The 17,074-nt window shown below is 39.4% G+C and overlaps 2 protein-coding genes across 17 annotated transcripts in view; one reads left to right on the plus strand and one right to left on the minus strand.

Annotated features, from left to right (window-relative positions):
- The window catches only part of PKD2L2 (polycystin 2 like 2, transient receptor potential cation channel), a 30,770-nt gene extending 17,899 nt beyond the window's left edge, over positions 1-12,871 (plus strand). For 3 of the 4 annotated variants that reach the window (XM_083488118.1, XM_083488120.1, XM_083488119.1), the window contains 6 exons: positions 1,962-2,063; positions 4,772-4,848; positions 5,974-6,028; positions 6,353-6,432; positions 7,523-7,643; positions 12,642-12,871. In XM_083488118.1, the coding sequence (XP_083344244.1) occupies positions 1,962-2,063; positions 4,772-4,848; positions 5,974-6,028; positions 6,353-6,432; positions 7,523-7,625 (417 nt within the window). In that variant the 3' untranslated portion in view covers positions 7,626-7,643; positions 12,642-12,871. Of the gene's footprint in view, positions 1-1,961; positions 2,064-4,771; positions 4,849-5,973; positions 6,029-6,352; positions 6,433-7,522; positions 7,644-11,984; positions 12,024-12,641 lie in introns of all 4 variants that reach the window. The other variant, XR_014522207.1, reaches the window with a different exon arrangement.
- FAM13B (family with sequence similarity 13 member B) overlaps positions 10,173-17,074 on the minus strand; it is a 57,228-nt gene continuing 50,326 nt past the window's right edge. For all 13 annotated transcript variants that reach the window (XM_083488037.1, XM_083488045.1, XM_083488035.1 and 10 more), the window contains 5 exons: positions 16,218-16,313; positions 15,375-15,458; positions 14,950-15,122; positions 14,308-14,409; positions 10,173-12,838 (listed from right to left, as the gene is read on the minus strand). In XM_083488037.1, coding sequence (XP_083344163.1) covers positions 12,721-12,838; positions 14,308-14,409; positions 14,950-15,122; positions 15,375-15,458; positions 16,218-16,313 — 573 coding nt within the window. In that variant the 3' untranslated portion in view covers positions 10,173-12,720. The remainder of the gene's footprint in view (positions 12,839-14,307; positions 14,410-14,949; positions 15,123-15,374; positions 15,459-16,217; positions 16,314-17,074) is intronic.

Consider the following 17,074-nt stretch of genomic DNA (forward strand, 5'->3'; position numbering starts at 1 on the left):
TTATTATTATTATTATTATTATTATTATGCTTCCCATCTGACTGGGTTGCCCCAGCCACTCTGGGCAGCTTCCAACAAATTAAAACATTAGACACAGTAAAACATCAGACATTGAAAGCTTCCCTATACAGGGCTGCCTTCATATGCCTTCTAAAAGTCAGATAGTTTATGTCCTATAGAATTGGCCTGAGACCACTCACTTACAGAAGTGCAATATGGTCTACCTTCTGCTGGAATTTCTTTTGAGAGATACATTTGTAAAGCACTGAGGCATGACTTTAAATTATTCTGCTGTTTAAGCATTCAGGGCTGACACTTACTTCAGCAGTCCTTGCAGTGCTAAGCTTAGTAATGGTTTGTTAATGAGTCAGGGAAAAAGGAGATGTGGCAAGGAAGCAGGGATGCAACAAGAGGGAGATTGAGAGATGGTAGACTGCAAATGTTGTGGAGCAAGGAGCTAATTTTAGAAAGGCTTACCATTCTTATTTGTCTATTCCCTCAGGTTTAGCGGGTAAAGTTAGAGAACTCGAGGTGGGGCATGAGTTTTCTTTTTTTATACTTTGTTTTGATTATGTTGCCCTGCCAATTTACTGTGATAAACCTTGAATACTGAATAGCAGAGCCAAGTTGCTTATGTAAAAGTAGGCATGATTATAAAATGTAGGTGCACATTTTCATATTTGCCACTGGGATGTTAGAAGATGAGAAAACTAAATCAGTCAGTCATCCCAACCTTATTTTTCCCAAATAGAGGTTTGTAAACATGGGGTGCTTTTGTTAAGGCTGCAGTCTTATGAAGTAAGCCCAGTTGAATTTCCATTGTAAGACTTTGCTTACATCCATGCTGCATCATTTCCCCATTATCTTTTGAAATCTGACCTACCCACTTTCCTATTCCTGTGCATACCTGGGGGTCTTTTTGCACACAGATAGCACACAACTTTACTTGTAAGCCAGTTCACAGCCTATGCTGAGGGGCAGGTTCAAGCACTTAGTCTGTCATCATGATGAGCAGCAGTGTGACATACTTATTTAATTGGAGATGGTTAAGTACAGTGGAATAGGGGATGTGGGTGGCACTGTGGTCTAAACCACAGAGCCCAGGGCTTGCCGATCAGAAGGTCAGCAGTTCGAATCCCCGCAACCGAGTGAGCTCCCGTTGTTCGGTCCCAGCTCCTGCCCACCTAGCAGTTCAAAAGCACATCAAAGTGCAAGTAGATAAATAGGTACCACTCCGGCAGGAAGGTAAACAGCGTTTCCATGTGCTGCTCTGGTTCTCCAGAAGCAGCTTAGTCATGCTGGCCACATGACCCGGAAGCTGTCTGCAGACAAACGCTGGATCCCTCAGCCTGTAAAGTGAGATCAACGCCGCAAACCCAGAGTCGTTTGCGACTGGACCTAACGGTCAGGGGTACCTTTACCTTTAAGCACAGTAGAATACAGAATGGAATCTTTTCACCAGTAAAACATCCCTGCCCCTCATTTCAGGTGGCATGGACAGTGTATCTTGTAGTAGTCATCCAAACATCATGAGGAAAATTGCAATCAAGTTTGATTTGTACCTCATTACTAAGGTACTAAACATGACACAAAATTTTGAAGTAAAATCCTCATCAAGGGCCAGCAATTGATGTGATCCCCTTGGACAAACGGAGAAAAAAATAGTGGGTGTAGTCATCATATTAATATTGGAACTTTGGAAGGAGTTGTAAAATTAATAAAAACTACTATTAGCCACTATCTTGCAAGGTTGGTGAGTTGTCTTCTATTATGAATGTACTAATTTTTCTTATTCACTGCACCTTGCAAATATTGTTGACTCTAATCGCTGCTCTGTTGTATTGACTAATCTGGCATCATTGCTTTTGACTGTAATGGATCCGATTAAATAACCATTGAGACCCCTTCCTGTAAGTTCAGCCTCTGATTTTGTGACTCAAAATTCTTTCTCTTTTGCACAGAACATGTTCTTGGCAATCATTAATGACACATACTCTGAAGTGAAAGCTGATTTTTCAGTCATCCCAAGCAGAGAATTTGAGATCAGTGATCTTATTAGACAGGTAAGCACCTATAGGTGTTTGTTCATATTACCATTGTCAGCAACAAAATAATGGCTGCTTGTTAATCATATATTGGCTTAATAGAATGAGATGTGAAGAAGTTTCATTTTGTACCTGCAGCCACTTTGCTGCTCCTTTTGTTAGAGCAAGTAAACAAGACAGGAAATCTTTCCATCTCATCCTGACTGGGAAATTAATGGTTAATGGTTTCAGGACGAACAAGTATATTAATACTCATATAATGGTTTGGAGTGGTTTAATATCCTGGCTTGTTCCAAAGCTATCATGAGGACAAAATGGGAAATTATAGTTAATGGAAAATTTCCTGGCTTATTTTCTGTTCACACAAAGGGAAGAGCTAAGTGGTTGTGTGTGTGATCAAAAGCTTGTTCATATGTCAGCTTAATCATGTGACTATATTAATCATAGATAATAGAATCTATAATGAGTAGTTACTGACTACTTGCTTTATTCATAAAAACCTTTAAGGATCAACCCGGTACTACTTCCTATAGTTCCAATTAACTGAGATGCAATTCACTTGGCTTCAATGGGTCTGTGGTTCCATAGACAATGAATGGGGTTTTGTCACCTCATTGTTTGGGTTGCATCTCCTAATCAAGGAGTCATTTCTGGTTGGCTGCATTTGTGAGGCTGGGAAAAATAAGAAAGTCACCACATGATTCCAACCTGATCTTCGTATTTAGGGGCTCAACCATCCCTTGGGGTTGGTTGATAATCCCATCCATTGGGATTATGTGGTACACCTTTTGTGACTTGTGAAAACTCCTTGCATCACTTTATATTACCCATGTCTTCTTTTTGAGCATATGATATTTTTAAGCAGGTTACTAGCAGTGCCCCATTTGGTTGTGCAGAGTCTGGTGATAGGGAGAAACATGTGTTTGGTGTGGCTGATGAATATGTAAATCTAGTTTAATTGAGAATCTCATGTGAGATTGGCTTATTTAATAGCAGGGGTTTTTATCATCCCCCCAAGTCGCTGTTATTTATTATTCATTTGCCAGGTGTATATTTGCAGTCACTGCATATTCAGAAACTACAAACACTTTCTGCCTCATGCTTGTGTAGACACCTTGTTCAAGGCCTGATTAATCCCAAATTCACCACTGTAACATACTACCTAATTTAGCTTCCATTGACTTTTTTTCTTATCCTTATTCTTGGGATTTTGAAGAAAGGCTGCTTTATTTTAAGCAACCGAGCATCTAGAGGATGAAAACAGAGTGCAGAAATACACATCCTGTGATAGGATGTTCAAGTGACAGGTGTCATAATTTCTAACATCTTGAAATAAAAGCATTCCCTCATTTTTAAAAGCCAAGGATTGCTTATTGCTCAGATATGATCATGGGGAAAATATTAAGGAGGCTCATTTATAAAAGATACCATGGATATTTCCAGTACATAGAACTCCCACCCAAGTTTATTAAAGCTGTTTTTCACAGCCCAGCCTCTATTTAGCACTGAATGTATTGAGACAATGGTTTTTAATAAATACATACAACAACTAAAATCTGTGAGGACAGTTACAAGAATGGTTGCCAAGTTTTTATTCCACCCCCCATACAATTTTATTAAAGTTTTTCCATAATACAATAAAAGAAAAGAAACTAATTAAATAAAAACAATAATAAAAGGAAGATAAAGAAAATGCAGAGTCCTCTCTCAAAGGTAGCTCTTAACCCTCACATAGAAAGAGGTAGACTTTCCCAGCTCTCACCAGGGAGCTTTCGTTTTTTCTCCTATTTTCTCACCCTGGCAGATCTTCCCTTCCCTGCCTCTCATTCAGGGTCCTTCACAGCACTATCCATCACCAAGAATGGTTTCCAAGGTTTTTCCTCTGATGTTTCAGTTGTGTGTGTTTTTACCCAGTATGCCGCTTAAAATTAATCTCCGGAATCACTTATAAGGAGTACCACTTTTTTCGCTTCTGTTTATGATTCTATGATTCTTCCTCACAAGAAATTTGTGTGTTCTAAGTTGTGCTGGAGACAGATCTGAGTAAGTGTTACCTTTCATAGTTTAAAAATAGACGAGAAGAGGCAGCTTGCTTGTTTGGCACAGTAGCCAAAGATGGTGCATACTGAAATTGTTTTGCATTCACCAGAGCTGCATCCAATTTAAGGGTACAATTCTCTGTCCCTGGAATGGCATCCCAGTGACTATAGAATTTTATAGCTTTGACTGTATCTGGGCAGAGCAGGACTTCAACTATTCCTCCTCCAACAGTAGGAAGGTATATATCTGTGGATCCAGGAAATCTTTGCATCCTCTGAACCCAAATCCTTTCTGTTCCCCTATGTGCCCAGGATGGGTTTGGGGAAATATGTCAGCCCTCCAACCAGTCCCATCGTTTCTACCCTCACCAGCACAAAACGGTTGTTACTCAGGATTTGGTGGGTCTATGTTGCCCCTTCTCATTGGTTTCCTCTGCCCATCTGCCTAATACATCAGCATTCCCTCTTAAGACGCATACATACTGCAAACTTTGCGGCTCCAACATCATTTTCAGCTTTTACTCTTTCCCCACCCTGTTTTGCTTAACATCCGTTTGAAAAAGTTTCTGACAACTCAGAAGCTTATTCACTATTTTGTGACATTTCAGTGAGATATAATGAATATATTGCCAAGCTGTGATTTTGGGAGATATCCACCTAACAGTGCTGTCTTTATATTATACTTAGAGTTACAATAAAGCTCTAGTCAAACTCAAACTGAAGAGGCAGACATCACAGACAGAAGACTTGTATGGAGTAAGCAGGTAGAAATCACATGCGCACCTCAGTTGTCAAAACCTTGAAACCAAAAAAGTATTTGCTATGTTAGCTGTGTTTTTCAAGCTTGCAATCAAATCTAATGTGCACCCTAATTTTCATGACGTAATTAGGCCAAAAAAGGTGTGTATTACATTCGAGTAAATACAGTATATATCCCATATACTATTTCGATAGAAAGAAGGCTCACAAGAGAATTCCGTTGCTATTGCAGCATATGGTAGAATCCATGTTCTGTTGCAGTCAAATGGCAAAACTGATTACAGTGCTGCTAGACTGCATGTTAAAGTTTTGAAATAAGGGGGTGGGGAATCTACTCCTGGTCCTGTCACATGTAAATTTAATGTCAATCTAGATGTTTCCTGAAATGTATAGCCATTGCCATCCTATGTCTGTTCTTATCTCTTGGTTGAATATGTGTTATTGAAAGTAGTGTTTTCTTTCTACCACATCTTACCACTTCCTTGGCTGCTGTATGCGAGGGGCAGGGAAATGCTGAACGGCAATAATAATCATGTCATGCATCTTCTTTAACTAGATATAATTGTGATGTGGGAGATGTGGGTGAGCAGTGGGGTAACTTTTTAGCATTAATTGACTGATTAACTGCATTCAGGCTTTTTGGGAAGAAGTGGGGACTTAATTCTTTTCACACAAAATAAGATCTACATTTTACACCAGGTTCCATTTTGTAGTTTGCTGACATCAGTTTCACTCAAAGCTGTTTCACAGCAGCGAGGAACCTCTGGCCCACAAAGGCTGTTTTGAGCTGGTGTTGCCCACCTCTTACTCCCCTGAAGTCATATGATGTGAGGTGTGGGACTGATAAAGCCATGAATGCCAAGGGACTGTCGGGAGAGCACACTAGGGTGTGTGTTCCTAATTGCTCCTTTCCTGTGGGACTTGCATGTAATGCTGTATGCGAGCACTGCTGCCTTTTACAGGGATCCGATCACCCAACATCATAAGATATTGGATGATTGGCCTATAGTGTGTTGGCCACTGCTTGATCCAGCCTACTGGACCAAAGTGGTTCCCCACCCTTGCTGTATCAGGAAGTGGCCATAATATGGACTGTAATTGTGTACTGTGTTTTATTGCATGACAATTAGAAGCTCCAGGACAGATATGAATAAGAGCCTCTCCAGAGTTGGAAGTTTGGACAAGGTAAGATTCTTCTGCTCTAAAAACTTGATGCTGAATTCTGCACACAAGACTACAGACACGTTCCCTCTCTTTTTGGCTGTTCTCTGGTAGAATCTAGCATTCATCTGACCCTGCACACATTCTTTTCTTCAGGTATTGTGTGTTTGTATGGATCAGTAATAGGAATGTGTTTTAAGGACAGAAAATGCCTAGTCCTTTCTTCTTTTATACTTCTGCACTTTGTATAATGCGACTTGAGCATGTGAGCAATGCAACACGTGAACATGGGAAAGTGACTTAATGATGGCTGTTTTTCTTTGTGTAAACAATATTGTGTCTCTACAGGATGTTTCCAGGAAACGGAAATCTTATGGTAGCTCATCCGCAGGACTTCAGAATGCCGTTTCTTACACTGAATTTCAAAGGTATGCTGCTTAGTGTCATAGTCACTGTTGTCTTCAACCCTTTCAGGCTGGGATTCATGTTCAGGCCAAATGTATTGGAGACCCACTTGTTAAGCCCCCCCCCCAGGAAATGCTGCTCTTGTGACCCAGCTGAGCTCAGGAGGGGAGAGTGCTCTTGTGCTCGAATCCTGCTTGTGGGTTTCCCACAGGCAATTGCTTGGCCACTGTGAGAACAGGATGCTGAGCTGGATAGGCCATTGGCCTTAGCCAGCAGAATCTTCTGATGTTCCTACATCAGATAGTAATCCAGTAATGGGGTCATGATACACCAGTTGAAAACTAATGTAAGAAGAGACAGTGTGATCCTCATTTGGACAGTTTTCCACCCCAAACAACTTATTTATTCATTTTAAAAAGCATGCTCCTGATGGGATCATCTGAACTACCCAGTTGGAACTCCATAATGCAGCTGATCCCTGCCCAAGCAGGGCTGCCTCAACGCTTCTCAAAAGCATTGTTTCACATAGCCACCACCACCCCATTTAAAAGAGAAGGGGGGCAGCTGCTTCAAACAGTGCTTCTCCTTTCAGAGGTCCATGGGAAGTTGATCTTTCCCAAAGTACTACTTCCAAAAGTAGCTGCTTTCTTTAGCTGCACATACTTTGTTCCCAGGAAGGAACAAGTGCACCCAAACAGCCCTTTTTCAGGCCATCCCATGTTACTCCTTTCAACTTCTGATTTGGGAAGTGGAAATGGGCTGCAGGGACGGTGTCAAAGAGTAGCACTGGGAAGGAGAAGTGGCTTCCATTGGACAGAAACCTATTCCCCCGCAAGGCACACTCCTACTGCCCATCAGCTCATGGGTGGATTGGAGAGCACCTTGCTCCAGCAAAGGAACCACCAAGAGCCTACATTAAGCTCCCAATTGTTATTTTGAAGCCCCACCCTCCACCTAACATCATGTAGGTATAGAGCAGGTGGGTGTGGCTTCCCAAAAATGGCTAGTTGAGCCAAATGAGGAGGCGTGGCAGGCTAAAAATGATTCTAAAGCCCCGCAGATGAGTTTTCTATTTGTACGTTTTGTTGAATTTTGATTTTTTCCTTGTTCTAGACTTTCCAGATATACAGCAGAAATGGAGAAACAACTGAAAGAAGTGACCTATAAGCTTGACATGCTTATGAACGCTGCTCCTAAAACCACAGTCTCACCATGAAAGCTACAGTAGGGAAAGGTAAGAGAGCAGATTTTACAATTGGGACCCAGTCTGACTGAAACCTTAGATGCAACTTCTTATGCCTTTCAGAAACAAGGTTGCCCAACTTGCCTCAGTATTTGTATAGCTGCAGCACTGGGAAAACGTTCTAGACTCTAGAATGTAGATGTTGAAAGGAATCCTTCCCCAGCTTATGCATTACCCCCTCCATTCAAGTGGCGTGCCAGTTGCCTGGCTGAACACCACATAGATTCTGAGAAAAAGTTACTTCATAAAGTTTAAAAAAAGGAAAGTTCCAACCAACCAACCAAAGTCTAAAGATGGGGTTGCCCAGGAGCTCTGATTGCTTGCCTCCTACTACTAAATGTAAGGCAGAAGAGCTGCTTTTGGCATATCTTCTTTTGTCAACAGTAGCTTAACAGGAAGTGAGAACTGTAGGCATGTTACATAGCCATGAACATGCACTGAACACCTCCACCTACTGTTTTATTATGTGGCTGTTTTGGGGGCACTGTACTTAAACCCAGGCAATCAGGTTGCAGCTGTGGGAAAACACATAAGAATAGAAATGTTTTAAAAGATAAGGCAAAAGTGTTTTCCTTCATTCTTTAGAGCAGCATTAGAGGGGCAAAGAATAAATCTCAATTTGGAACTGCTGGGAGCAGGCTGTCAAATGTTATAGGATACTAAATAAAGTTGTTTAGTTTTGTATCGTATTCTATATTCCGAAGCCAGTTTGAAAAAAATGATATATATCCCAATCCAGAAAAGGCAATTGCCACATACTTATCAGAAACCATGGACATACCTTAGAATCCCCAAGATCCCACTCCCCAAATTCATCCTTTAATTGATTTTATTTCTCGATGTAAGAATTAAACAATTTTTAAAAGTGTAGAATTGCTAATGGGAAAGTCTTTTGGAAGGCAGTATTTAGAATTGCTGTTTTCACCACACCCATGTTTATTATATGTTGCCCCCCTGAGGGTTGACCATGGTGGCTGGCCTTCAGCACAAAAAAAGAGTTAAGCCTGCCATAGATACACATCTGAATGTACCTTCAAATAAAAATGTTACTTTCAACAGGACACGTTCATCACCCCCATGTCAGTGCAGCTCCAGGTTTGTGTCTGCTTCCCACTGAAAGTAACTGAGTACTGTGTGTGTGTGTGTCCCCAATGGTGAAGTGATCTGATTTACACTCCCATCTAGTGTTTTGTGGACCAGGGTAAGACTGGAGAAGTCAGCTTCTAAAGATAATGGTGATATTTATTTTGTTTTGCATTTGCTACATTGTTCTGAAAGCTCAATTAATTTAAAAGTGGATAAATAATGTAAGACAATTTTCATCATTTAGAATATCCTATTTACCTCAGTAACCAAATGTCACCTGAAAAATAATGCCTCTGGATATCATTCAAGCTTGAAATTTTATCCCCAGGGAAAGAAGGCACACGGCCGTAATACAGTCACTGAGAATACCCTTCTCTGTGCCCTTGGCTGGTAGTGCAAAGAGGATGCTCTCAGGTACTTGTAACGGTAGCAGGGAGGTGTTAAGTATGAAACAGTGCACTTTGCACTAAAAAAAACTGTGTCAATACCACTTATTTCCTGTGACTTATATGAATTAAGGAAATTTACAAACATTTACTCCTTGCAATCAATTCTGCTCCTATAGATGAGGATGCTCAGAGCTATGGAGGGGAAAAGTAGAGGTTTTTTTTAGTGCATTAGCATCAAGGCCATATTGCATCAAAAACTTACTTCCAGCAACCATCTCCCAAGCTTACATTTGCTCATGGAAAAGGACTTTCTTCTGGCAACAGCCAGGTCCCATTTTTAAAAGTGTGAGCAGCTGAAAACCATGGTTAACAATAAAGGAACCCTGGAAGGCTAGTATACATACATGGCTGAGACCCTCCCTTTAACAGGTACTGCTAAATTCTACACCCAATCAGCATCTTGTTTTTAGTTCTTGAGGGATTTTTTTTTTAATCCTATGTTTCCCAAAGCTCTTACAACTGCACCATCATTTTAGATGGATCAGTTGTTTTTACTGCAAGCGATATTTCTTTGTGGATCAACAGAGGGCTCCAAGAAGGATGTGTTGCCTGCCTTGCAGCTCAGAAACACAAAACTGCACTTCAATGCTGTTTTCTTGAACAGAAGAGAATGGATCTCTGTCAAGTATTAGAACATGATTAGGTGCATGATAGTAATAACAAGAACTTGTTAAGCAACAGTCTAATAAGGAGGTTAATGGGAAAAACCAGACCAAAAAATCAGGTGGGAAGGAATGACTTGCTGGCAGGAGTACCCCCAGATACTGCCCCATACCCTTGAGACAGAGAAGAAAAACTGCACAACTCGCCAAAACAGGGTGGACCTTGGAACGCCCTATACATCCACAAAGAAATTAGGTTAACAAATTCAGATGTGGAAAAAATCAGGTCTGTAGAACACAAGAATAACCTTGCTGAACGTTCTAGAAGTATAATATAATAAACTGCTTCCAGTCGGCAGCACTGTAAAAATTAGAAGAGTGTGCACAATGAATATATTTATTTATTTATGGGTCACCTTTCAACCTGAAGGCCTTTAAAGCAGCTTACAATGTAACAAGATAAAAAACACAAGTACATGCTTGTTTCTGGTGAAACTGCAACTACCACCAGTTCTGAGACTCTAAGCCAGGACTACATGTTAAAGCCAAACAGTAGAATTATAGGCAACAGCACACAGGATTAAAACAAACAATTGTTAAAACCTTGTTTAAACGCCCTAGAGTCAATTAGGAGAAACAACACATGTTCCACACACACACACACACATACACACACCACAAACACACAATGGAGTATGACAATAAAAGATCCTTTTATTATAAAAATCTATACAATGAAATACCAGACATAGCAATCATTTATATCTGGTTTATTTATATATATATTTATATATCTATGCAGGTTTTGGTGTCCTCGGGTGTATATATCTATATATCCACATATAGTTTTTACTTATACCAAAGTAAAACTATGTTATATCACAAAATGCCTAACACTACCATTTATTGCTCAATAAGATGGCACAACACACACTCTTAGCATAACTGATGCCATGCTAGCTACGATACTGAACAAACAGCCAAACACTGCATAACACACAAAAGCAGCTGTTAATTCTGAAGTGGAACCAGTCTGATCACTCACTTTATAAAAATATTGGAATCATATAGATTTAAGCATTATAAAGGAGGAATATATTATTTAAAACATTTAAATAGTGCATATTGACATTTTGCATGTGGTATATAAAACATTCATGTACAACACTGTACAGTACACATAAGTTTCAATGTTTGGGTGCACCTGTGTCTGCAGATTGATAGAAAACAAAGTGAAGTGTACATTGCACAATGGAGCTGAATAAAAGCCACAGATGATCTCCAGATTAATTTCCAAACTTGTAATTCACTACTAAAAAAACCCTTCTAGTTGTATAAAAAGGCAAAGCATTTGAATATAATCTCATTTCAGTGCTCTTGGGTTCCAAAATTACATGCCTATAATCACAGTAAAAAGAGAGACATAGCAAACAGGCAAGTATGGAGTATTGAAAATCTACTTTCTATCTATTCCATGTTAACACACTGACCTGATGAATTACATGCTAGCCACTTATTTCACAGACATTCATTTTTTGGTCTTTCAAAAAGCAATGAGAATCAATATCTGTGTTGACATTAGCTGTTCATAACACATGCAGCAAATAGGCACATACAAAAACATGGCCACAGTACAAAAGATATCAAAAATGTGCCAATTTCAACATTTAGGGCTCAGTCCAGTTGTGCCACAGATGCAGCACCCACATGCAAAGAAATCCCATGACACTGCCCTGTTCCTCCCCATTCAGTGTGCACACACTGGCACTCAATTCATCAAACCATTTTTAAGGGCCTGAGGTACAGTGTCTGCACACATGCCATAAAGACAGGTGGTAAAACGGAGTCTCTGACCTTTGATAATCTCTCTATGTGCAGACTGTATGTCCACAGTAGGCTTGGATAGAGCCTTTCAGACTGCAGATTTAAGTGGGGCGGGGAAGGGATTGAGAAGAACCATTAAAGGCTACTGTCATCTATACTAGACAAAATAAACATCACAAAAATGTTTCAATTCTGAAGCTTCATCATGCAATAACCATATGATATCTGCTTATTGCCACAAACAAATCACTTTTCCTTCCATTTTTACAACAGTGACATAGCAGAGAGGCTTTTCTCAAACTGTGTGTCTACCTTGAATCCATCACACTAATGATTTTATTTTAGCCCTTGGTAAGATATGCTTATTTCAGATACAACAGAGCTGAGCACAGACACTCTCCCATACAAAGGTAAGATGCAATATCCATTTGAGATCACACACTAAATCACCATCAGCTGATAAATTAACAGTAATGCAAGTCTTGTAGGCAATATGTGATATAAATGTTCAGGTTTTTCCAAGTTTTAAAAATACAACAAGCAAGGTCACTTTCTGGTTTGTCCATTGTAATCTGAAACTGAAGACCAAGGAGCTTTAAGTTGCAAATATCTACAGACCATAAACCATTCTATCGTATGAAAAATGTCATTTGAAATCAAACAGAGTTATTCCGCAGCGGTCCTCTGAAAGGCATTTCAGTTCAGTTTGGTGTTGAAAAACACAGTTGTGTTCTTAAATTTGCTGCCATTGTTCCCCAGCATAAAAAGGCAACAGAGGGAGTTCAGTACAACACTAACAAATGCAGATGAAACGAAGTTAGAAGGTCCAGAGTTTCTGAATGGTTCTAGTTCTACAGTCTTTTGGGGGGAAGATGCATTTTTAATTAAAAGAAACAAGGAAAATGTTTTCTAAAGTTGGACAGAGCAGTCTTACTTTTTAAAAGTTTTTTGTTAGCTTTCTAGATAGGACCTACTTGCCTTTCAAATGTGGCACCATAAAATGTACAAAAACTGCATTCTTTCAACAGCGCAAGACAAAAGTGAACACCTAACAGTACTATGGACATCATAAGAAAACAACCTTTCACTATTATGAAGAAACTTAATTTATTTTGAAGAATCTTGTTTGCTGATAAGGACTTCAAGAAGCCGCAGTTTGGCTTTAACTTTCTTGTACTCTCTGTACTCATCAAGCATGGGAGCACGATCTTCTTTCTGAACATTTCTGGAAAAATAAAGCCAATGCAACATTTAACAATTCTGACCAATTTTGTTGGTTTGAAATAGATTGGGGATGCATGCAGGCTAGAGGTGTTTCATGTTATACTGGTGAACTGGAGGTGGTGCATCTGTCATCCTTGACCCTGTGCTTCATTCTAAGCATTTTTAGGCAAAAGCTTGTATTTTCTGAAGTACAAACATCAATTCATGGAAGGAACCTAGTAATCAGAGATATATTGCTTCTGAACATGGAGGTTACATTTCTATCAAAGGTAAAATATTAGCATGTGATAACAATTTAAAGAAGTATCAAGAAAAGGAAATACATCTGCAGCACTCTACTCATAACAGTGTGTAGTTCATTTTATCTGTTGTTCTCATAAGGTTTTACAAATTGTCTATAAAAAGTTAACTTTGTGGGTTGTTTTTTTTTAAAAAAGGTTAAAAATCCATTTAAATGAGTAAGAGTAGCTAAGCCCGTTCTCATTCCACCCAAGTCAGTGCAAAAATGTTACAGGGTGGAATTCAAACTAGTGCTAATTGCATTGTAAGCACAAACATTTCTGCTTGCCTAATTGAACTGTCTCCTCTGTTTGCATGCTGTTCTGGGGCTTCTTTCAATCTCCCAAGAACTGGCTGGGGGGGGGGGGGAGAGAAAGGCGAGAAAAATATATTGTGCTGCCTCTTACTAGCATAGCTATTTAGTTGAATCCAGTACATAACGTTTAACAAGGCTGCATTGTCATCATGGCAAAGTTGAGAGATGCAGTTGACAGTAATACTGAAGTTCTATTATGCTACATTTCTCAGTATCTTTATGGAATGTAATGACTTATTTGATTGGCAAGCATTATGTGTAATGAATCTGAAGCCCCCTCCAGCTTCTTTCACAGAACCTATTTCTTGCTGAACTGAGGTAAAAATGGCTAGAATCCAATGGGAAACACGTACTAAATTTTATAATTTATTTTAATTGGCTATATTTATACAAATATTCATTGAAACCAAATAGTGTGGCTGATGATCCTACTAAAATAGATGAACATTGGAGGCCACATTTGCAAAATCCAATCAAGGGACCCACTGTTGCAAGTAAACATAGAAGCTATGGCTTCCAAACAAGTCAGGGTATAAATCTATGGTTTAAAGTTGGTTTATGAATCCTGGTTTGTTTGAAAGTCTTAAACCAGAGTTCCCAGTTTGCACCTAGTGTAAAGCTATAGTTAACTGTGGATTCCTTGTTTTCCCACTTGTACAAAGAGAGAAGGCAAGGGGGCTGCATGCAATTGCATAAAGCAAGTGTATCCTGGCTTAGTAAGAGTCATGTGAACTGAGTCAGTGTTAGGTTGTCATTTTCAACACTGTACATTACTAGCATAACTAATGCCTTCATCGACAAACACAATTGCATATTTGTCTCATCTTCATTATGAGTAAACTTCTGGGCCTACAATCATTGTATATTCAACTAACCTTCCATTCTGCTGATAAAACCCTTCTTCAAATTCCCGTAGAGTTTTGCGCAATTTCTTTTTTTCAGCTCTGGCTTTCCAAAGTTGCTCCAATAATTCAGGCCTATAAAATTATTAAAAAATGCATAGGGTAATCAAAACCATCATGGGTATTCCACCCATCAACAAAGCAATAATATCAATGCCCCTTGCACAACATTTTCCAGGTGCCTGACAGCCGGCTGCAGCACTGAGTATAGCATAGCTGCTTTCTGCAGTCATCAGCTATGCAATCAAGTTCACCATAGGGGAATGGATTGGCTGTGTGATGATGTTTCTCATGGGGAACTCGGTCACACAGCTGATCCAGCTGCACCTCTGCTTGCCCCACACCTGATGTGATTTTGGGAGAACAGCCTCTCAGGTCAAACTGGGATCAGAGCTGGGCCAAATCTGGCCCATGGGATCCTCTGATTTAAACAACTAAGTAAGTAAAATGATTTGGCTGACCTGTTACAGGAGGACATTGCAAATGAAAACCCTTCACTGTTCCACCTCACACCCCATCACGATCCACAAGTGTTGTTTTTTTAAAAAAGAACCAGCTGTTTTGATTACAAAGCTACATTTGTTTTGTGGTGCTCACATGGTCGCATTTACGTACATGGAAGCTGCACGTGTACTCGACAGACGAAGCTCTCGAGTCAATTTCTCTTGACTTTCTTCAACATCAGATTCTGAGTTTTCAACTGGACTAGTAGTAATAGACTGCGTTTGGGTGTTAGTTTTTAAGAGATCAGTGAACTCTGATGACACATCACCATCTTCCTCCTCTTCCTGAAAAATAATAAAATTGTTGTTCAAACATGCATTAAGTATTTCAACCACCTTGAAATACTTCAAACATGCATTAAGTATTTCAGCTACCCAGTAAAAGACACATTCATTCTGCACACACATTCAAGCTTACATTTTTGTTACAATTTGAGGTGTAGAGATGTGTGTATTAATGTGAAATGCTGCAGTTAAATTCAAGTGTACACTATAGGCCCTTATGGGACCTCTGTTGTCTTTGGATAGATAAAATACCTTGATTTCTTCAAAGAAGTGGGCTGTTTCTCCTTCAATGATAGGTTGTAACATCTGACCTCGTCTTTTGGTTGATGGTGAGCCCTAAAATATACGTCACAATATGTTACGCAATATACAAGAAATCTATTATTTTGTTCAACTTACGATTTGGTTGAGTACAGCATCATTTTATATTTTGCGCTATGTTGGCTAAGCAGCACATTCAACCCTAGTCAACATTTATCTTCAGGCATTTGTTCCCAGCATAAAGTGAGAACAGTAAATCTTACATGCAAACCAATGCCCAATTCTCAACTACTGCACAGGAAGCTTTACAGTGTGTCTAGAGAAAGACCACCATGTTAAAAAATGGTAGTCATTTCAGACAAAGGTCAGTATAACAAATATTGATGAATGTAGACAAATAGACACATTTAACATTTGCTACAGCTGAGAAACTAAATAACATCTTAAGAACTGCTGAGAGTTGGAACTAGTTTTATTACCCGATTATTGTTATTGTTATCCTACCCTTCCAAGTAGCCCAGGGTAGTAACCACCAAAGTAATAAAAATATTTTAAAAAAATAAACTGAATACATATTCAAAACATTTAAAAACGAAAAGCTCTAAAAAATTTAAAGGCATTAATAATTTGCAAATCCAAAACTAGGAAACCATATGAAAACAAGATTAAGGATTTAAAAAATTCACTATCTAGTGTTTCACTACCTAGCTTGGGAACACCTGTTTTGAGCATAAGGGCTAGTCCAGAAGGGAGACATCTAGCAAGATGAACACTCATTGTTGAGGCAAGTACACACCAATCAGTTGGCAAATGAAACACTGATTAACTACTTACAAGGATGGGAGTAATGCTCGCTCGAGTTAACATTTGTTTCACAAGCCTGTATCTGTCATAGAGAGGTTTAACAATATGCCTTTCTTCTTTGGAGACCTGAGTGAAAGCAGAAATGGGTTATCTAACACTCAAAACAAAACAGGGTATCTTCACCACTAAGAGGATCACATGATGTCAGAGTCTCCTTGCTCACTCATTGTCCTGAAGTGGTCCAGTTGATATGCAATGCTAAGCCATGATTTAGCACTATGTGGACATGTTTCCAGCAGCCTGAGCAAAGTACTGGGCTTGCGACACTTTCTTCTTCCCACACGGTGGGAGTAGGGCTTCTGCCAACTTTTGTTTTACTTTAAACCATTTTGGCCTATCATTAGATATGATCCCGTTTTAAAACAATGACTGTGTTCACACATAAAACAAGTTCAGTCCACTCCCTGGCCTGGTCAGTTTTTAAATCTGTGATTTTAATTTGGAGCTGTGAGATCCATAAGCACAGTGCTCATACACACAAACCACAATAAGCCAGGAAGTCTAGCTTATCATTATTAACAAATGTGGCCAATTATGAGTTGCTAAACAAGCCAACTTTGATCCATGGGTTGGTTATAGAGCTGGCTTGTTTAACAGATTACTGTTTAAATCAGGGTTTGTGGTTCATACATGATGCTAAGCAGTGGTTATTTGGCAGCAAAAGCTTTCCTCCCAGTCACATGGGAACCCAACACTTCACTCAGGCTAACGGAGTTTTGTCCTGATAGTGCTTCCCCCATAGTTTATCATAACAAGTAAACATGAGCATTATCTGGTGACGCTTCAAATAGCTGGAGAATACCAAAACTGCAAGTTCACAATTTAGG

The sequence above is a fragment of the Podarcis liolepis genome (genome assembly GCF_965112155.1).
Source record: "Podarcis liolepis genome assembly, chromosome: 2".
NCBI lineage: Eukaryota > Metazoa > Chordata > Lepidosauria > Squamata > Lacertidae > Podarcis > Podarcis liolepis.